The sequence below is a fragment of the Ovis aries genome, chromosome 2 (assembly GCF_016772045.2).
Source record: "Ovis aries strain OAR_USU_Benz2616 breed Rambouillet chromosome 2, ARS-UI_Ramb_v3.0, whole genome shotgun sequence".
Lineage (NCBI taxonomy): Eukaryota > Metazoa > Chordata > Mammalia > Artiodactyla > Bovidae > Ovis > Ovis aries.
Window position 1 is genome coordinate 51,677,565 of NC_056055.1, and position 22,512 is coordinate 51,700,076.

Genomic DNA, 22,512 nt, shown 5'->3' on the forward strand with positions numbered 1-22,512 from the left:
ATTCTTGGGTTTAGCTGTCAGTACTCTCTCAGGATTTCTCTTGCAGGTCAGAAAACAGCCTTTGGCCTGTAGCTTGTGTTACAGTTTGAGAACAGATGGCTGAGTGGAAAATAAATATTTTGAAGCACGTCAGTGCCATTGTGACTTTCTGCTTACTCTTTCCCACCTGCTGGAATTTAAGACATTCTCTCGGATGGAGGGAATAACAGTTTTTAAACTTGAGAAGACTTGCTGGAGGCCAAGAGAAGTTTCAGGGCCAGGGGTCTGGCAGCACCTTTAGAGACCATATCCCCGTTTATTCCTCATGCTCCCAACTATAACAGTTTATCCCAGCCATGGAGGCTGTGCGCATGGTATTCTTGTTAGAAAGTGATTTTAGGTAACAGGATGAGAATGAAAATGCAAAGAAAAAAGAAAAAACTAGAGGAGAGGGAGGTAGAGAAAAGAGAAAGAAAAGAAACAGAAAAGAAATGGATTGATTCAAAAAGAGAGAAACAAAGAGAAATAAAGACAAGATAGAAAGAGAAAGGAGAACGGTATCTCAGATCATTTCAGCATCAGACTTGGAGGGCCGAGGGATCTTCGATGTCTTCCTGGGAAGCCTTCTCATTGTACGGAGGTGGAGAGAGAGAGAAAGGAGGCCCTTCCTTTGTTTTTGCTGAGATGTCTTTGCTGAGCCGACATTTTGCTTGCTATTTGGAATCTTCTCAGAGCAAAATGCTGAGCCCTTCTCAGAGGGGACCTCCAGATGCCGGGTCCTCATGTTCTGGTGCCCAGGAGCCCTCCACATCTTCCTTGGGGGACTGAAGGACACAGGGACCCTCCCAGGCCCAGCCGGCAGCCTCCCGCGGCCCGGAATAGATTTGTCACTAGGTAGAGTGGCACTCGGAAGTTATGCGTCGCTCCGGTGCCTGGCCGTTTAAGTTGTCAACAATAAATTGGAATTTCATAGCTCATTATTTTCATAACTAAGAACCACAGTGGACAAAATGTCACTCTAATTAGAACTGCCTTTTAAGAAACAAGTTCAGCCCTAAAACAGTGTGACTGGGAATTTCTGAACTGGGCTTGTTCCATCCACTGATTTTTTTTAAATTTTTCGGTCACTGAAGAATTTGATGGGCACACAAGGGGTGACAGATTGTGGAGAGCGTGTGGTGTGTGGTGGCCGTGGTTTTCAGAGGCTGCGTGGCGAGGCAGGCAGGGTCCCTGGGGCAGTCCAAGTCATCTCAGGAAGGTGGCGGTCTGCCAGGAGTGTGGCATTCAGTCCACAGAGCTCAAGGCTCCGGAGGGGCTCAAGAGGGAGAGCCCAGTGGCATGTGAGACCCATTTAAATCCATCCAGAAAGCTGGGCTGTTGTCTTCTTTCACTGAAGCCTGGCTGGGAGGTTCATGCCATTTGGAACTGGGTGGTATGTTACATAGTAATAAACAGAGGATTTTAATCCACAACACATGCTCGTTCTGTTTTGCAAAGCTTTTCCTTAACCACTCTGCATTTCTGTCTTCATGACAGCACTGCAAGGCAGGCCAGGCAAACATCCTCCCGTTATTATACAAATAGGATAACTGAGGTCCAGAGAGGCTAAGTGAGTTGATCCAGGTCACACTGCGAATTAGTATCAGAGCCACTGACCGGCATCTACACCTCTATACTCTCAAACTAATGCTCCTTGCACCAAACCACACTGTGGGTTAGTGGCTATTGTTCATCTTGTCGTGTATAAGTCCTGCTTGGGTGTTTTGCTGAGGTGAAAGGGTGGTTATTGAGATGAAAGGGTGGTCAGAATCCTCACTTGACACAGTTGCCAGCTTGGGATTTCTGGAGTGTCAGGGCTGTCTTCTAAGTGCCTGGACTATGTGTCAGACAAAAGGAAGACGGAGACCTCCTGTGTCAGGACCATAGACTGGTACGGTTGGCAGTGCTCAAATGGGATGGAGAGTCCTGGGCACTGCCACCCCCAGCCATGCAAGCAGGGCGAGTACTGGGGGTGGTGAGAGCTTCATCCTGCCACCCTCTCAGAGTTTCTGCATGAATTTTGCAGTCCCACTGGGCTATCATATTTTGAGCACAGGGTGTTCTATGTGTCTGAACCCCCATCCCAAGACAGTGTCTGTCCTAACAGACCCTCTGCGACTATTGATTGAGTGAATAAGTGACAAGATGCACATGAAAATGCCTGGTAAACAGTAGAGCTGTCTGTAATTTCAAGGGATCTTTATTATTAGTACTAGTGTCAATTAATTTTTATAACTAAAGCAGCAGCTTGTTCTAGTGGGAAGAGCACTGGATTCAGAGTCAGGTTTGAAAGCCTGGGACTGTTTCTAAGTTCCAAAAGGGGGTTAGACAAGGATTTAATCTTCTGATCATTGGTTTTCCCTTTGATTACATAAAATCTTGCTGGCCTCTCAGGACTGGTGTGAGAATCAAGATAATTGAGGAAGACTGTAAACTCTAAGGCACTGCGCCTAAATAATGAGATGCTGTGTTATAGTAACAGATCATTTTCTGTTATAAAATTAAAAGGATCTGCTGAATCTGCCAAGATTGCTGTGTGCTTTGATTTAGATACTTTTCAGACTTCTGGCAAAAAAAGTATTTTCTTGGATATTTCTAAAAACCTGTTTGTGACTAATAGCAGACTTTTAGCAATTATAGAAGGAGGGAGCACAGATTAAGTTTTGCTTTATGGTCCACAAATTAGTTCATGACAGTCTTCTCAATTAAAAATAAAATTTGTGTATCCGTATCACTGTTTCCAAATTGTTTCTTCTGTTTCTAGAATATTCAGTAACTTGGCCCTAACCAGTCTTAGCCAAGCTGTGAATTTCAGCATCTCTTTCAATGTAACCAGTCGTTGTCCTGTGTTATCTTTCTTACCCATCATAGACCCACCTTTGCTTACCTATTGTAAACTCTTGCTAGATTTAAATTTTTTCAGTTATCTCTAAAATGTGTTTTTTATTAAAAATATTTTTTTTCCAACTACAAGATAATCTCCTTTTCAAGAGGAAGTCAAAAATTCCTCTGTAAATGTTGAGAGAGACATCCAGTGAAGGCTCAGATTCAGAAAAGGAGTCAAGTAATTTTTTTCCCCGAAATGATCTTTCATGGCACTCTTCTCCCTGGTTTCGGTTTTACTGTAAAACCCTGACATCCTATTTGCGTTAACGAGGAAGAGCTGATAGCATGGAAATGTCCTTAGAAACAGCGATTTACCTCAGAGGAGGTCCGTGGAAGAGCTGCAGTGATTTGTGGTTGGTTGGTGTTTTTTTTTTTTTTTAGATTGCTTGCGTTTTGACTTATGTGTAACTCATATTGCCAGTTAATTCTGGAATCTGACATTCTTTTAAATTTTATGCCAGGGTTATTGTTTTTCTCTTATGGAAAAAGAAGTTAAGCAGGTGAGTCTGCTAGGGAATGGGAGAGCTGACGAAAGAAAGGCACAAAGCAACTTTCTGGGGAAATTTTAGCTCAGAAAGCTGGGCCACAGTCCTGGTTTGGCCCTGGGTCTTGGGTCACCCTGGGCAAGCCATGTAACCTCTACGTGTCTGTTTTATGTCTGTAGATGGAGACCTGTTTGTGTAATCATGCACACATTCAGTCTTTCAAAACTGAATGTTGTACTTTAGAAATTAAAAATTATGTGTTTTAGAAGTGTTGTGGGGATCAAATGGGAAAACCAACTGGAAAGTTTTCTGTGAACTATCAAATGGTAGATAAATGTGACAATTAATTAATTAATTAAGGCTGAGCATTCTGACTAGCGCTATCCAGTGGAACTGTAATGTAAGACATGTAGGACGTTTAAAGTTTTCTAGTAGTACATTAGAAAAGGAAAAAGTAACAGGTACAATTACTTTTAATTGTATACTTTATTTAATCCAGTATATTAAAAAGATGATCATTTCAACATATAACCAATGGAAAACACATTACTGAGATTGTGACTTTATTTTTGTACTAATTTTTGAAAACCTGATATGTGTTTGATGCTTAGAGCAGATGTCAATTCAAACAGATCACCTTCCAAACATTCAAAAGCCACATGCACAGCTAGTGGCTACATACCAGACAGCACAGATCTGGGCATTTCCTGGACAGAGTAGTCCATTATTTTGTTACCAATGTCCATTTTTCTGGTTTCTCATGGCTAAGCTCCTTTCTCCTTGGGTCGTAGGTATTATGAGACAGGGAGCATCAAGCCTGGGGTAATTGGAGGATCCAAACCAAAGGTCGCCACACCCAAAGTGGTGGAAAAAATCGCTGAGTATAAACGCCAAAATCCCACCATGTTTGCCTGGGAGATCAGGGACCGGCTGCTGGCGGAACGGGTGTGTGACAATGACACAGTGCCCAGCGTCAGTTCCATCAACAGGTGAGTGGCTGGTGCCTTTGGGACGCTGAGGGTCTGGGTGGGGTGGGAATGCTGGCGGCTATGCACGTGCCTTTCCTGAAGATCTGGTCTCTCCTTTCACCAAGTCCCCATAGGCATTATCAGTCAGGAGGGATGTGCCCAGGGCTGGATGGGCCTCTCTATCACTCTTCTCTCCAAAGTAGGCAGAAGTCCTAAGCCCGGGGAGAGGAGGCTGTGCCAGCACCCGGCTGCTGCAAATTTTTCTGACTCCAGTGTCATTTCCATTACTCCCTCCACTACCTGTCTCTGCGTGTGGAGCACTCAACAACGAATTGTTCTGTTAGGTCTTCACAAACGTCGCTTCCTTGCAAGCCAGTCCCCAAGGTTAGCACTGGCCCACCTCAGAGCTTCCCAGGAGGAAAATCTTTGCCTCCAGTTTGGGCAGAGGTTGAGACACTGAGTGTGGGGAACAGAGCCTGGACTTGCAGTTGGGAGATTTCAGCTCCTTTCAGATTTGTCAGGCGTGCCACAAACTCAGAGTGTGACCTTGACAAGGCTCTTCCTCTCTCTGAGAGCCCAGGATCTGGTGGTACTGATACGGGTCTGTGATTTCCAAGAGTGACATCCAGGATGCTAAGATGCTGTGCAGTTAGGGGGTTGCCTTCTCCTCAGTTGCCCTGAATCTCACCCTCGGACAGAAAGAACCAGAGCGATACCTTAAGTACCAGGCAGAGGATCTTCTTGGGAGGGCTTTCTTTTATCCAGTCTGGTCCAGAATACATCCAACGGAGCTTTCAGAACTGAATTCCTGAAAGAATGTTTTCTATTGTAGGAGTTGTGGTCTCAACTCCATTGAAACCAGTAGAGTCAAGGATATAGTTGTGAGATGACAGAAATGATGGTTCTCTAAACCCCACAAAGAAAAGCGAAGCCTGCAGACTGAAAACCTGAACAGTTCCCATTTCTCCAAGGTCATGCCCTGCTCTTGTTAGTGCAGAGCCTGCCTGGGCACAGGGGACCCCTGCAGCAAAACGAGGTGGTCAAACCAGACTGTTTCTAAGATCCCCTCTGGTCCTGACAGTTGTTGCTTCCATGATGACTCAAATGCACAGAATCACCGTGCGTGTGAGTGTTCATGTTGGTATTTAGAGTCCTGCTGTCTCATAAACCATTAGCCTGATTTTTTCTCTCAGCAAATCTTTACTTTGGCTCTGACCTCCCACAAGGTACCACGAAGAGTGAGGGGAATCAGACATATGATCTATCCCTTCGTTTCTGTTCTAGAGGGGCTCCTTGTCCAGGAAGGGCTTCTAGCTTTCACTGAGGGGTCTGGACAGCCCGACAATAGGCACAAAATCGCTGGAAAGGTAGCAATTATTTTGGTGGGTTTGCCATGCCATATGGTGCTAAGTCACTTCAGTCACTGTCCAACATTTTGGGACCCTGTGGATGGACTGTGGCCTGCCAGGATCCTCTGTCCTTGGGATTCTCCAGACAAGAATACTGGAGTAGGTTTTTAGGGGGCTTGTGGGGGAATAACTGCAGTTCTTTCTGGAGGGGGTCTGTATGCTTTTAGAGTCCCCTACTTCCAGCTCTTTGAAAGGCTTCCATGACACAAGGCAACATGACTTTCCCCCCTTACCTGTGTCTCCAAAACCTTTAATGTGGAGAGAGGTGTGAGGTGCTCAGAGCGGTGAAGGAGCAGAGCAGTTTTCCATAAAACTGGTGGACCCAGAGACTTTTCAATCTAGTTTACACAGGTGGTTTCAAAGATAATTCAGGTGGCCTGTGGAGGTCATAAACTCCAGTGCCAATGTGGGGCCAGGCAAGTGGTGCCACGGGGGAACTGGCTCAGGTATAAGGCCGCCAGGAAGGTTGGGTCTGTGCAAACTAGGAACACAAGCTGTACTGAAGGGGCAGTTGTCTCCCGGCTCCAACTGAAAGCCACTGGGCATGTGGGCCCAGTGGTAGCCCGATTTTTTCTGTTCTTAAAGAGAATCCAGAAACTAGCACTTGTTTGTGTATGTATGTGTGTGTTTGTGTATATGAAATCTCTATACCTTTAAACAGCGGCAACTAATGTCGATGAGAAAATGCCTTTGCAGGACAAGCACAAATCATTTGCTGGCCCTAGCTTCTATCTTCTGTCATACTGGGAGGAAAACTGTTTTTTCAATGTCCTTCAGAAAAATAAAACTAGCACATCAAACCAGTGATAGTGAACTTTACAAACTACCTCTCCCCAATTATGGTAAAGAACTGATATTCCCTTATAAAATAAGTTTATTTAAATTAAAAAGTACGTTATTTGAAAGAAGCATATGAAGCAAACCGAGCACAGTGATTACAGACGTGGTGAAGGTTGTGGAGGGGGCACTTGAAGCAGTGTCCAGGGAAATCACAGCTCAGCTGGTGCTTTGTGTCCCGAGTGGTGCTGTGGGGGGCGTCCAGCTGCTAGTTGCGGGGCCATGGCTAGCCTCAGGGCTCCCCGCGGTGTCCCTGTCCACATGGTGGCCCAGTGGCCCCACTGGCTGTGCCTTTAAGGGGCTTCCACATCTGTGATCTCCGACAGCCTCAAGGCTTAACTCTCTTGTAACAAGTATAGAAACTAAGGCCCAGGATCTATTCACAGTGCACAGGAGTGCACAGGAACTCTGACTTTGAGCTTGATGTCGGGGTGGAGCCCAGGTCCTCTGATGGGAAGAAAAGGGCTGCTTCTTTGCTCCACTCCCGGATAGGACTCTGCCAGCGCAGAACTGAGAACTAAGGAACTGTGAGGAGAGAGAAAAGGAGAAGCAGTCATCCCCACTGCCTTCCCACTCCCTTCCCCAGCCTTGCAGCCTGGATGCTTTGCTGCCTGTCTGTAGGCTTCCTCTGTGATCTATAGCCTTTTCTTGTGCTTCTTCTGGGGCTCCTCCTGGGAGCACTCTCTGGCTCCTTACCACATTCTTCAATGAGAGCTCTTTGGTGTCTTTAGCAACAGACCGTGCAATGCAAATAAACTAAGGGCGGCAGGTGGGGAGGGGGGTGGCAGTCTTGTGTCTTGTGTGACTGCTTTCCCCCTGCCCACACCCCGACAAAGCCTGAGCCATCCCGGTACAGTTTTATCTTTCATATAAAGATACCACTGCATTCTAACAGATGCAGCTTCTAAGTAACTGTCTTGCAAATGTTGTGTAAGAGGTCCGTAGCTCCCTCTCCCAGCCCCTGCTTCCCTGAGAGGTAATGTCTCACTGCTCCACTACTTCAAACAGCTAGCGAGGGAGGGGGTGGCTGGATCGGTAGCTATTCTGGGGGCCACAGTGCCTTCTCCTCCGCCACGCCCGCCCCCCTGCCCACCAGAAGTGTGTGAACTCCTGCTGCCTTCTGGGGATTCTGCCTGGGAAGCTATGACTGACTGGGGTGAAGCAACACTGAACCAGTTCTGCTGGGATTGTGGGAGATTTCCTAGGACACAAACCATCATGTTTGTGTGACTTCTTAAGGACAAATACATGCTGGGATGCTCACAACGTGCAGGAAGGATGCTTGGAATCCAACCTGAGACAGTTGGAGGAGACTCTCCTAGAGCTGAGCCCAGTGCCGGGAGTGAGGGGACGGATGGAGTCTTCCTTCTTTGTCTGTTCCAGTCCCATGGCTCTAAACTGAGTGGCACTCCCAGCTTAGAGGGGGCAGCCCTATTTAGTTCCAGCCGTGGTTGTCCTGTGAGAACGCGGGGCCAGTATTCTGGGTGTTCTGATTTTTCAGGAGAAGCTAGAAATTCATGTATTCATGTAAAGCTCCCAACTTACCAATATTGACAACTAATTCAAACGAAAATAAATGTACTCTGCAGGCCAAATGCACCTAGTCTTGCGAAGGGTGTGGCTGGGGATGACCCTTTATAAACTCTGTTCTTCAGCCTAACTTGGGCAGCAAGCCTTCAGGGATCGTTCTTCCCTTTCCTCTTTCTTCTCTATGTCCTTTGCAGGCCTGCCTGTCACCTGTGGGCTCTCTGCAGCTTGGCTGCTGTCTCAAAGCTTGGACCCTTGGTTTTTGCATTCTTAGAATAGCTGATGGCCCAAGATTCTTTCTGCACCTATGCACCAGTGGCAGTTTGATCAGTGCAGTAGACATGGGTATTTCTTCAGCCCTATAACCTCATTTCTTCTTTTAAGGCAACACGATTTTCTTTCAGTGGAATTTTGTATGTGGTAGTGGGGGCGGGGTGGTGGCTGGGGGTGATAGTGAGAAGATAGCCTTTCCAAGCAGTGAGGGTAATGTTGAAATGGGACCCTTGCCAATGTCTGTAATATCTAAAGTTGCTCAGACTTGGAATCTTTGGATTCTAGATGGATTTTGAATCCAGCTAGGCTTTATGTGTTACGTAGGAAGTATTTAGTCCCTCTGCTAAAGTCCTACCTCCTTTGAATGTGGCTCAAAGAAAAGTGCCCAGGCATGGGAGCTGACTTGCTATGTGACCTTGGGCAGGTCATTTGAACACTCTGGGCTTTAGTTTCCTTATTTGTAGGAATTCTTTGATTGTTGAGCTTCCTCCCCCATTGGACCATCTAGAATGATCCTATGGCATTCAAGGTCAGGCAAGATAAAGTAAAGGATATACCTCTTAGTACTGACTGTCAATTAGCCCCAATTGTTTCTGGTTTAGAAAAGTCCAGAGTGTGACTCTTACGGTGATGAGTCCTGATGTTAATTCTTTGTTTTTTAAGAATCACTCTAATTCAATCACAGTGTTGTTCTTCCAGCTCCCATTTCTTCTCTGCGGAAGATGATGCTGGCAGCTGCTGCAGGCAGATGGGCAGAATCTCTGTCTCTGGAGATACCTTTGAAGGGTTCCCTACAGTTCAGGTCCTCCTGTAAAAGACAGGCCTGCCACAGCCTTAAAATAGGGTGTGGGGATGGCTACCTCCCCTCCCCAGCTCCCAAGGGGATCACATGTGTTTTTAAGGCATTTGTGGAAAATACGAACCTTTTAAGGTTGAAGCTGGTCATTAATCTTTATGAAGATACCGATGAAAATAACAACAGCTAACATTTATCAAGAATTTACTATGCAGCAACCACTGGTCTAAGTACTTAATTAATTCTCATAATAACCCTATGAGGCAAAAATGATTCTTAGTCTCATTTTGCAGATGAAAAAATTGAGGTAGGGAGGTTAAGTAACTTGCCCAGGGTCATGTAGCTGGCAGATGGTAAAACTGGTGTTCAAACTCTAGAATTGTGGTCCTGGGACCTGCTTACCCTACTGCAGCTGCCACTCAATGATTAATAACAATTGATTATGTTTTACTGACAATTTATAACTATTTTTAAAGAAAAATAAGGAAAATATAATTTTCTTTGCCTATGTACAAATTTAATGGAAGACAATGCTTTGAAAATTAGGACCTTATGCTGGACTTCAATGGGAAACAGTTACAATATATTTTACCATATGTTTGTATATATATAAATCAAAATATAGATAAATATAGTTAAATCTTGCATCTCTATATATATTCACACATCTAGCGATATATATGTAGACACACACACGTACACAGAGAAGGTGACGTACACAGACATCCCCAAATTAGGTCAGATGCTAGCTTAATTCCTGTAGTCTAAAAAACTGCCTCACTCCTAGGTCTTTGTTAACACAGTCCCTGTTTGCTTAGTCAAAATAAGTGGTTTGAATATTGGAGAAAACAAGTAAGCAAACACTGTGAGGATATTTGAGGCGAAACATTGCTGACTCAACAGAAAACAGCAAAAGGCCCTCCCTCCGCAGAGCTCAGGTGGCCTAGGCTGCAGAGAGCCCGTGGCTGGGCTGTGGTGTGAACAGAAACATCCATTCCAGGCTGTCAGCTGAGGATGCTGGGTGCCTTCCATGCCCAGCATCGAGCTGTGAGATCACAGAGAGCAGGGGCCAAGGCCTGAGGAGTTTTAGAGGAGGCATCTACCATTCTTCTTCTCCCTTTCCTGGTGCACAAGCTGGAGACCAGCGCAGCCTGAAACGAACTTCTAGAAAGAATGTTCTGAAATGTGAAAAAGTTTCTTATATAAAGCTGAGTGAACAGAGCAGGACATAGAATTGTACACATGGTTTAATCCTGATGTTATTAAGAAAAAAAAATGGATATTTCCAAATGCACATAGGAATGTGAGCATAAAGAAAATACACCAAAATGTGGTTTTAGATGTCTTCTTTATACTTGTCCAAATAGTCTACCATGAGCACAAAGGACTTTTATAATTAGGAAGCACTCTAATAAATGTTCTTTAAAAGGTCACAGTTGGAGGCTGGGATAGAACTTTTCCAAAGAAGCTGCACATTTTATTACCATCCACCCTTCTCCTAAGTGCCAGGGAAGGAATCTTCTTGCAGACCCCAAGTAACTTTTGGCCTGGCCCTGGTCAGCCGCTCCCTAGTGGCTCAGTTGGTAAAGAATCTGCCTGCAATGCAGGAGACGGGGGTTCGATCCCTGGCTCGAGAAGATCCCCTGGAGAACACACTCTAGTATTCTTGTCCGGAGAATCCCAGGCAAGTCAATCCCTGACTCCTTTGCAAACCCATGGACTGTAGCCTGCCAGCTTCCTCTGTCCATGAAATTTTCCATGCAAGAATAGTGGAGCAGGTTGCCATTTCCTCCTCCAGGGTATCTTTCCAACCCAGGGATAGAACCTGATTCTCCTGTGTCTCCTGCATTGAACCGAGGAGCCTGGTGGGCTGCAGTCCATGGGATTGCCAAGGGTCAGACATGACTGTGCAGCTAACTCACTTTCACTTCACTTTGTTCAGCTGCTTTACAATGCATCGGGCTCAGGGGTCTCATGAAGGCCTCACATGTTGTCCCAGCTGGAAATTTACTATCTAAGAGCCCAAGGTTCTGCTGAAGGGCCTCAGAGCTGCCAGGTAGCAAAGGGAAGGTGCCACTGCTATTGACCATTTTATACACTGGGCTTTATGATAAGATTTTTTTTCTAAAAAGGATGGATTAAAGTAAGCAAAGAGTGGTCTGTTCCAATTCCCTCATTGTATCGAGGCCCCCACAGTGGAGTGGACTTGCCCAGGGTCACAATCAAGTTCATCTTAGAACTAGAGCAAGGTCTCTGGGAAGACCATGCAGGATAACCCTGGCTCCAGCTCTGTAGAGCCTTTCCACTGTTTTGTGTAATTCAGGCTTCCTCTTAGCCAAGCCAAGCCAGAGTTAAAGTGGCAGCACTTTAACCCTTTCCAGTTTTGTAGCAGCATTCACACTGCTCCCCTCCCCGCCTTGATAATTTCCTATGGTGTGTGTGTGTGCTCAGTAGCAGAGTCATATCTGCTCCTTTGTGATCCCATGGACTGTAGCCTGCCAGCCTCCTCTGTCCATGGAATTTTCCAGGCAAGAATAGTGGAGCGAGTTGCCATTTCCTCCTCTAGAGTATCTTCCCAACACAGGGATCGAACCTGCGTCTCCTGTGTCTCCTGCATCGGCAGACAGATTCTTAACCACTGTGCCACCTGGCAGGGATGTTATTCTTCCTGTGGCTTTCTAAGGCAGAGAAACCAGAGTGTGAGAGCTGCCAGGGGACAGGGAGGTCACCAGGTTCAGTGGCTTTATTCCACAGATGGAAGGTTGAGGTCCAGGGAAGGGAAGAAACTTTCTAACTTGCTCAGTGAGTTCCTGATGGAGCTGAAGCTGCTCCGAGAATAGGATGACTATTTGTAATATTAACACATCAATCTCTTCCTACAGAAGAGGCAGTTGCGGCCCAAAGAAGGGTGCCAGTTACCCAAAGACACCCAGGGAGGTAGGGGCCGAGCTAGAACTAACCTATAATTTTTCCAAACCCCCAGTTCCAGACCTGGATTTATAATCTGTCCCCACTTCCATGACCCAACTTGATATGGGTTTCTGGCATTGCTACTTGAGATCTCTTCTCCACTGTGATGGTAAATAGCATTTTTTTTTTCTCAATTGTTCACAGGATCATCCGGACAAAAGTACAGCAGCCACCCAACCAGCCGGTCCCAGCTTCCAGTCACAGCATAGGTAAGAAGAACTTTTAAAAAAAAATTTAAAAATCTAATGGGCTCCAAGTACTCAAAAGAACTTTTAATCATTCTTATGGACAGATAATTCTGCATAAAACACTTCGGCACACGTACTAATGCGCCTTCTTTGTCATTCTCCAAGGGCTGAACCTGGTAAATGAATTTTATAAATACTGCTAAAAGGTTTTGAATTTTACTGATTATTATGATAAATAGCTTTCACCATGAGACAGAAAATTGAAATCTAAGCCAAAAAAAAAAATCCACTAATGGGGGTCTATAGAATGTCAGATAATTAAAGTAATAAATCAAGAAAGGGATACTTATTCATAACATTTTCTGCATCATTAGTCAGTAAGTAGTTTTGAATGTGTTTTTTTCTTCTACCAACCAGCCCTTCTACAATTCTTTGTGCACTTGCAGTCTTGAGTGAAGATGTGGCAAAACTTCCTAAACTTTCTTTCTCTCTCTCTCTTGCTTCGATCTCGTTGCTCCGTGAACTGTCAAGGGCTGCCACTGGGGTTTCTGACACTCACGGGTGAAGTCTGACAGTGACCAAGGAGGGGAGTTATATTTCCTACTACTCAGGAATTCAGAAGTTTCCCTTGCCTTCCCTTCCCTGCAAAGATCCTGAGATGAAAGTGACATGTTTCTACTCAAGGTGTATTATTTCTCCACCTGGGATAAGAGAAACACCTCTGGTTAGCTGGGAGAAAGCATGAAGCTCTCTGATTGCTAATGGTTGCCTCTTTACATCAAAGTAAGACAGAATTCCTCCTTTACATAAAATAAGTCTTCATTTAGTAATCCATCCAAAAAGCATCGGCTAAGCCCCTGCTATGCAACCTGTTGTGGAGACTAACATTATAAAGGAGTAGGACAAAATCCCCCGTTCTCAAGGGCTTCTTGGTCTAATGGGGACTATCACAAAGAGCCCAGAGCCCAGGTTTCGACAGATGTTTTCAGACTTCCCTGATGGCTCTGTGGTAAAATCCGCCTGGCAATGCAGGAGATGAGGGTTTGATCCCTGAGTTGAGAAGACCCCCCTGCCTCACCACCGGAGAAGGAAAAGGTGGCTCGCTCCCGTATTCTTGCCTGGGAGATCCCATGGACAGAGGAGCCTGATGGGCTACAGTCCATGGGATCACAAAGGGTCAGACATGACTTAGCGACTGAACAACAACAATTACAGAGAGAAGTTTGTGAATACTGAGATCAGGCTCAAGAAGAAAGTAGGGGTGCTGTGGGAACAGAAGAGAGGGATGGACCAGCTGTGCTGAGCTGGAGTGAAGAGGATTGAGGGAAGTTTCTGGGGAAATATCTGTGTCTGGGATTTCATTTGCAGCTTTAACTATTTCAGGTCCTATAGCAATGACTACTAAGGGTAACTGATAATATTCTTTCAACTGGGTGAGAGGAATAATTCCACTTGACAGTCAGCAGAATGCCTAATCTCAGAAGTTGGTATAAAAACCATATCTTATGTGTATGCCACCCCTAATAGCTTATAAACTTACCAAAGAGTGAGGAAATGGAAGCTTTAGAGAGAAGAAATAACTAGCCCTCGGTCACATGGCCAGTAAGTGGAGAAGCCAGAATTGGAACCTGGGTCTTTTGAGCTAAGTGTGATCACAAAATATTGGAACAAATGTCATCAGCTCTGTCAGCAGCGTGGTGAACCTTGGTTACATGTGGTTGTTGTTGTTTAAAGTATCAAATGACTTGTGATCTTCTTTCTTCCTCTGTTCTTTGCACCTTAACACAAAAAAGGTTGTGAGATTTGCATAAATCTATTTTGAGGCGCTTCTTCTGGTGAAGGAAAAGAGAAGTTAACGATTTCTACTTCTGTGTCTCCCAAGGAAGATCTAAAATCAAACTCAACTATGTGAAGAAAGCTCTGTTCCCCTTAGGTCTGGAGGGGCAAAAGCTGGATGTGCTCCAAGAAAAGCAACAAACAGCTTCTCAACGGATCACCTCCATCTCCAGTATTTTCTTACGCTTTAGAGTCAAAAGCAGCTCCACCTGCCTCCAGCTAGTTATGGCCAAAGGAAATGTGCCTGAGATTGGTCTACAGGTTTTAATGAACCGAGAAAGAATTCCCACAGCCCAGAAATGGAAATTCAGCTGTACAGCTTGAGAGGCCCCTGATGACCGAAGGGCCTCCCTCTTAGATTCTGGGGCCAGGAGTTAATGTGAAACTTGCTGAAACCTCCCCTCCCCCTTTCTTATTCTTAGGAACTTAGATATTAATACCTCATTCACAGTAAGTCATCAACCCACGTTTGGGGGCGGAAGAAATCTAGACTTTAAGCCAGACGACCCAAGGCTGAGCCCTGGTGCTACTGCTTATTAGTGTGATGACTTTGAGCCAATCATTTTGCCGTATGGAGGCTCAGTTTCTTCACTTGATAAATGAGAATGAATAATAGCATTCAGTTATTGCAAGCATCAAACGAAAAATACATTATTAATGTGAAGCATATTATTGTTTTTTCATTATTCATTGGTGAGGAGCAGATTACTACAGGGCTTAAGACTTTAGTTCTTGGGTTCCAGTCACTGCACTGTCTCATTAGCTGTGTGACTTTGGGCAAGTCACTTACCTTCTGTGAACCTTGATTCCCTTACCTTTCCAGTGACCTAACTTATAAGTTTGTTCTCAGCATTAAATATGATAATGCAAGAATGCCTGGCATAGAGTAAGTTCTCAAAAAAGATGAACATTATTATATATCAATGTATATATCATAGAGTATATTAATATATATAATATATATATAATATATATATAAGACTTCCTTGGTGGCTCAGATGGCAAAGCGTCTGCCTGCAATGTGGGAGACCCAGGTTCGATCCCTGGGTTGGGAAGATCCCCTAGAGAAGGAAATGGCAACCCACTCCAGTACTCTCGCCTGGAAAATCCCATGGACGAAGGATCCTGGTAGGCTACAGTCCATGGGGTCGCAAAGAGTTGGACACGACTGAGCAATTTCACTTTCACTTTTAATATTGTATAACTAATATTAAAGATTAAAATCCAGGTAAACTGGAAGGAGAAAAGACAGTGAGGAACTATTAAAAAAAGAGACAGTCTTCATTAGGTGCTTTGCTGGCTATGTGTGTGAGTGTGCAGATACTTATGTCTGCGTGGCTGGGTGGATGTGTAAATAGGCAGTGACCCTGCCTAAATAGTATGTTGTTTTTAGCACTGGCTGGCTGTGGGCTGCAGCTCCCCAGTTTCTCTGCTCCATCCCCCTGCTTCCTGCATCCTTGGATAGGCTGGGTTTGAGTTCCTTTCACCGCTGTCAGTTCTCTTGGGAGGGGGGGCGCTCTTATCTTCCAGGTGTGGCTGCTGTTCAGGGGGAGGCATCCTTAGCACGCCCCCCACCCTCTCCGCTCGGCGCACCAAGCTGGTGTTGGGGGAGTGCCTTTGTTTTGGCCCGATGGCTGGGGCCCAACCTTCCTCCTCCCCGGAGCCGCCTCCCCCCCCACGCCAAGCCTCCTGCCGGGCCTTGACCGTCCTCTCCCTCTGCGCAGTGTCCACGGGCTCCGTGACGCAGGTGTCCTCGGTGAGCACGGACTCGGCTGGCTCCTCCTACTCCATCAGCGGCATCCTGGGCATCACATCCCCCAGCGCCGACACCAACAAGCGCAAGAGAGACGAAGGTAAGAGACGCTGCGCGCGCCGTCGTTGGGGATGGACCCACCGGCTCTGAGGGATCTGTTTCCAGGCCCTTTGTCAGGAGCGGGAGCACAAATGACTGCTATGCGCTCCCCTTACCTGCGGAGCTCTGGAGGCGCCGGGCCCAGCCTCCACCTGACCCTCGGGGAAGGGGCTAAGCCTTCTGGGAAAGGACGAGGGGCCGGCTGGGACTGGACTTCTCCCTGGCCTCCTCCCATCTTCACCCTTTGGAGGGAAAGGCAGTCCTGGCAGGACTCCATGGCCTGTGCTTTGCCACCTCTAGGAAGTCGGTCCCTTGGCAGGTGTGGGGGTATGAGCACAGCAGCAATGGCCCCTTTTGGGGGGACCCCTGGGGAGAGGATGGATCTGGGCATAGTGAGAGGGGCACCCCTCCTGTAGTAGGCTTAGCGAGTGGGGTCTCTCCCAGGCCTTCAGCGTGGTGCTGGGAGGGGGGTGGTTGAGGAAGTGAATAATCTCATCTCTGTCCTTAGGGCCAGTGCAGGGGCCTCCCAGGGATTAAATTGATGTCAATCTTCCCTGTTGGTTTTTCTCAACCCTCAGTATGCTGCCCAGGCCTCCAGAACTGGCTGCCTCTGTCCCAAGCACTGGTCCACCTTAACCCTGATCTCCTTTCCCTGGATGGGCTGCCAGTTTGGGCTGACATTAATGGGTCTGAGAGGAGGAATGACCCCCCTGGGAGTCTGTAAAACCTTGGTCAGGAAAGGAAAGGAAAAAAAGGCCAGGGTCTAGGGCCTGAGAGCAGCGTGACAGAAATCTTGATTCAATTATTCTGTTTTTTGGAATAGATCCCCTTCTCAACTCCCTGTAAGGGATGTATGTTCTGTGTGAGCACGTGCCTAAGTACTTACGATCCGTAACTAGAAAACTGAGTCGGCCCAGTGGTGGATTGGCGTGTGGTCTGTGTGTTCCAGGCCATGCAGGAGCTGGGCCCACAGCCTCTGTGTCGAGCTATGGGAGATGATCCACGGCTTTTGGAAACTGCTTCACCTCTTTCCCCCTGCTCCTGATGTCAACAGATGTCAGAAGTCTTTTACTTGGTGGCTTGCTGTGCCCTGTTCCTGCAGGAGGCAGTGGGCCTACCATCTCTGTTGGTTTATGGGGTTGATGGTGTCATCTTTTCATTGTCACCTGGACTCACTGCAGTTGTGCCCAAGCTGGAGCCTGCTGTGACTGACCATGTGGAGGGGCGGGTATTTGACGCTCCCTCAGAGGCTGAAGGTTAGAGGTAGAATTTTGAAGAGAAAAAAAGAAAAATTGAGTTTGATGTTTACCATCAAACACACAGGTCCTGAATGGGGGAGATTGTGTCACTGTGTTTGTCAAGTGCGCTAACGGCTTTCAGTCTCTGGTGAGTGGTCACTCTAGCCTCCCAAGCTGCTTGAGAAAGTGTAGAATGGTCAAGATGTGGGTATTGTTCATCTACACTGCTCTGTGCTGGGCAGATCCTTCCTGAAGGCTGTGACCCAAAGTATTGACCTTGAAGAGGGACAGTGACAAATTGGGATGTGTCCAGATGGGGATGACCTGATGAAGAAGTATTTGGAGGAACACCTTAGGGCTCTAAGGATGTTTTGGTACCAAAAAGAGGAGAATGAGCAGGGCTGGATTGTTGCTTCCAAATATTTGGAGGGCTGACATGGAAGGCAAAAGGAATGAGACTCTGCTGCTTAGCCTCGAAGGCCAGTGTGAGGCAGATGCAGAAAAGGTTTCAGCTCAGAGTACAAGTCTGCAAATATGAGAGTGGTCTAAGGCAAAAAGGGGCTGCCTCAGGAAGTAGCGAGTGCCCCATTACCAGAGGTGTGTTAGTAGGGCCCAGGTGGCCATTTGCTGGGCTACTGTGTAAGAGTATCGAGAATCAGATGCAGGGTTTGATGATCTTTCAGATCCTCAGTTTTGGAATTTATGATTGAGCCCTGATCCCCAGAAAAACTTAGGAGGTAATCCCATCTGTGGCCTGGGGCTAAGGGAGAATGAGTTGATGGTCCTGAAAGCTTACAGGATTAGAAAGATTGAGAGACCAAGCAACAGGTAGAGCCCCTACCCACTCCCTGCCCTGCATCACTGAGGGTGGTTGTGGTTGAGCAGAGAGGTGGCTGGAAGTGCCCTTGCTTGTATGAGCAAACTGCCTGGGAGGAGTATAGCAAGGTGCTCCCCACTGTCCTTTCCATCCTCCCCCTATAGCTCTCTGAATACTTGCATTGGATTTAGGAGGAATTGAAGAGGTGGAGATTGCTACCCCTTTTTTTATAGGGGAGGAAACCAAGGCCCCATGGAGTTTCATGATGTTGGCAAAGCCACAGAGCTTTGGCCAGGGGGTTGGGTGAGCTGAGGAGTGGGGAGAGCCCCTGAGGCTTCAGCTCCCCAGCTCCCTGGGCTGGACCAAGCCTGGGGATGGTGTGAGGAGGATTTCAAGCAAAACGGCGTGGTCAGCAGGTTGGATGCTGCCAAGAGTGTGGTGAGAAAGTAAGAATCAGTCACTGGGGAAACACAGGGGAAATGCTGGTGAACTGGGTTCTGGCCCATTGAGGCTGCGGGCCGTAACACCATTTTCCTCCAGAGCGCTCAGCAGACTGAGTGAAGGGCCATGGGGCAAGACAGGCAATAAAGGGCCGAAAGGAAGACAGCTGAGGGTCCTCATCCCATTTCTCAGATGGGTGACTGAGGCTGTGCACAGTGGAGTGGCTTGCTCAACTCTGGTTCACAGTCTCCTCCCACTTGGACTTGGATTTTACCCTGTGGGCATTTCCTGGCTCTGCGCTCCTGCTCAGGTTTCACGGCAGGGGTGGGTGATGGGAGAGTTCCATTACAGAGGACCTGGCCTCTAGACCTGGCAGGCTGGTGGGCAATAGTGGTAACCTGAAGTCCCTGTGACAGGCAGTGTGTGGGGTGATGCTGTGATGGGAGGATGCCACCAGAGCAGAAAGGCAGGGCAGGGAAGGGCTGACATTGACCCAAAGGATCTGGGAAGGGTACTCATAGGAAGTGGCACTTTATGAAGGGAAAAATATTTTGCATGGCTGTTTTCAAACTTAAGTGAATTAAAATCAAACAAAATGAAAATTTCCTCAGTTGCACTTAGCCACATTTCAGTGGCTCAATAGCCGCATGTCCCCAGTGGCTTCTGTACTGAATGACATGGCTTGAATACAAGTGCTTGGCACATTGTCGTTGTTTAGTTGCAAAGTCATGTCCAACTCTGCGATCCCACAGACTGTGGCCTGCCAGGCTCCTCTGTCCATGGGATTTCCCAGGCAAGAATACTGGAGTGGGTTGCCATCTCCTTCTCCAGGGGATCTTCCCGACCTAGGGACTGAACCCATGTCTCCTGCATTGGCAGGCGGATTCTTTACCACTGAGACACCAGGGACACCCTGCTTGGCACATAGTAGGTGCTCAGTAAATAGTCCTCGGTAGAATGGATTGGTCATGTGCCTGTAGCGGGTTCACAATTAGTGAGGATGGTGGTGGTGGGGGTGGGGAGTCTCTAGTCTCCTCAACCAGGAATGTTTCTGTTGGTTATTTTTGTCTTCCATGGAAAGCTCAATTTGAGCAAAAAATTCTTTAGCGAAAAGAAATAAGTTAGAATACTATCAGACCAGGGGATTGCCAAGGGCCCTTTTAGCCTAGAAATTCTAGGACTCTTCCTGGGGCATTTGCCTGCAAGACCAGCCTTGGGAGCGTGGCCACTGTGTCTAAATCTCAGATGAACAGTTCTGTGGCTGAGGCAGCAGAGAAGGTCCATGGGGCCTCTGAGGGCAGAGCTGGGGTTGGCTAAAGGAAGATACAGGGAGGCAGATCATGGCTCAGTGCAAGGAACAGCTTTCAGACAAGAGCCAGGCTGGACCAAGGTTAGAAGCCTCAGCTTGGAAGGGTAGTGAGCTCCCCATCATTGGAGGCATGAACAGGGCTAGTGGCAGAAGAGCCAAAGAAAGCATTCTGGTTTGGACTCCGTGACTTTTGAGGCCTGTTACACTCTGGGTGGCAAGTGCTTCTCTGACTGCCTGGCATTCCAAATTGGTTCTGCCTACTTGTTTTCCCTCCTGCTGTCTGACTCTGCATTCGCCTTCATGTGGGCTTGACTGGGCGGGGCCACATCACCTGTTTCTATCCCCAACCTGGCCTCCTGGCACAGGGCCCCGTGCACAGAGGGCTCAAGAGGCTTGTGAATGGCTGAGAGTCAGGCTGGGGTGCTGCCCAGGTGGAGGGGCAGCTGCATCTCTGGGTTGGGCTGTCCCGAGGGCGAGGGCGTCCGTGGAGAAAGCTGTGGCCTGGACCTGAGGAATCCTGCTGGGTGAGGGGGACAGAGCCTGGGGCAGTGCCTCCCTTCCCGGAAGGCCCCGAGGAGGTGGTGGTGGGCTGGACTTGGCAGAGCAGGCAGAGCTGTGAATAGCGGCCATGGGTGAAAGGGCAGCCCCAGACCCTCTGTTCCTTCCTGGGCCTTTGATCTCTGGTGGGGCCTCCTTCCGCTGTCTCCAGGGCCCCCATTCAGGTCCCCTCGACCTCCCCCTCCCCTCATCCCCCCAGTCTGAAAGGCCCTGAACACACCGAGGTCAGCCGAGTGCGAATCCCTTTCACTAGCTCAGGAAGCTGGCCAGTCCAGCGCTGGTGTGGACTGTGGGGGCTGGAAGCTTCTTGTGGGGCGGTAGGGGATACACTGCAGGTGGAGTTTCTGGGTCCTGGGCTGCCTTCTGGGGACAGAGGGCACAGGAAGAGGCCTGTCCTTTTGAAAAGATGCCAAGTCTCGCAAGACCCTCGCGGGGAGGCTTAGGGGCATGCGCAGGGAGCGGGGCTCCTGCCATGACTGTGTCCATCCCTCTTCCTGGGGTGACTCAATCTCTGTCTGTGTCTCTCCCTGCGTCTTTTGTTTGGGCCTCGCTGCCTCTGTTTATGTCCTGTTTAAGGGACTTCCTCTGTGTCCCCTTCTGTCTCGTTTCAGCTCTCACTCTTTCTCTTTCCTCATATTCACTCTCTTCTCTCTTTCACCCTCACACTCACTCACCCTCTTTTCTTGTATGAGCTCCCTCTCTCTCTCACCAGCTCTTCTCTCTCCTTCTCCAGGGCCAACAGCCTCAGCTCAGACCTCTGTGGGAGCCACACTGGGGAGGGAAGGGGTTTCAGAAGTTCACAGACCATGAAGGGCCCCAGGGACCCTCTGACTTCAGGGCAGGCCCCGGTCTTCCTCTCCTTTGCTGACGCTCAGACTTTGTCTGTTGCTCTGGGCTTGGGACCAAAGGCTGGAGCAGAAGGTGCAGAGACTCTGTTCAGATTCCCAGCAGGGAATGAGATGTGTGGACAACTTTGGGACTTCCGAGTTGTAGGCACCCTTGTGGCGCCACCATTCCAGAGACTGGTGATCTCTGGAGACTGCACCCCACCTCCCCACCCCCTGCCGCCTCAATAAAAAAGACGAGATGTTAAGGCCAGGCCCCAGGCTCACAGGCCAGGGACCAGCTGGTCTGAGAACTCTGTGTGGTGAAATCTTTGACAAGTTACTTAATTCTCTGAGCCTGCATTTTGTTATCTGGAAAGTAGAGGGGGCACACGTTTTGTGTGTTATTTTGAGGATAAAATGAAATTATTCCAGCAAAGGGTTTATAGCTCCAGGGCCTGGTGGAAGTTAAGACTTTAATAAATGGCCACTGAGGGAGACTGGGGCTCTGAGGGCGTGTGAGGCCGGTCACAGGCTGAGGGCAAGCAGGTTCCATCTGCAGTTCTATTTGGCAGCTGAAACTGGCTGACCTGCCCCCACCGACTTCCTGTTTGTAACTGTCTTTCCCTCTGGGCGCCAAGACTGAACAACAGCGCCCCCAGGTGTCAGCTTCAAAGGAAAGGGCCACTCATTTTCCTTTGCTTCCTTTTCCTTCCGGACCTTTAGCCCCCTTGATGGAAGAATGAAAGGGTTAAGCCTCAGTCTTCCATGAAGTGAGGCCTTTGGATGCACAAGACAGTGGAGACCTCCATTATGGAGGGCAGAAGGCAGAACACCTGGGCCTGGGATGGCTGGGCTTCCACGGGTTTGGGGTCACAAGCTTGGTTTTCACCAGCGCTTGTCAGAGCTGGAAGGCCCTTGGAGAGCACCTGGGACATGTCACCCTAGTCATCATTCAGATGGGAAAACAGGCTTGAAGAAGAGAAGGGGTCTGACCAGGCCACACAGTAAAAACTCAGGAAACCTAGAGGGACAGAATGGACTCCTCAGAACATCCTTGGTACTCTACTGCCATTTGATGGGCCAAATCTTAGTTTCTTATCTCCTCTCCTTTCCTCCATTCTGCTCAGCCCATTAGTTGCCCCCACCGTTGAAAGCCATCAGCAGCCCTGACCTGACCCCATTAGCCTGTCACTCCTGGGCCTCAACTCTAGACAATGAGCCCTGACCTTCCCTCCCTGGCCTCCGGTTCCTCCTCCCTATCCCTCTGGTGCTTTTGT

At 47.9% G+C, this 22,512-nt stretch overlaps 1 protein-coding gene across 9 annotated transcripts in view; it reads left to right on the forward strand.

The window, feature by feature from the left end:
* PAX5 (paired box 5) overlaps window positions 1-22,512 on the forward strand; it is a 186,596-nt gene that overhangs the window by 14,520 nt on the left and 149,564 nt on the right. For all 9 annotated transcript variants that reach the window (XM_042243239.1, XM_042243242.1, XM_004004249.5 and 6 more), the window contains 3 exons: window positions 4,181-4,378; window positions 12,314-12,378; window positions 15,918-16,046. In XM_042243239.1, coding sequence (XP_042099173.1) covers window positions 4,181-4,378; window positions 12,314-12,378; window positions 15,918-16,046 — 392 coding nt within the window. The remainder of the gene's footprint in view (window positions 1-4,180; window positions 4,379-12,313; window positions 12,379-15,917; window positions 16,047-22,512) is intronic.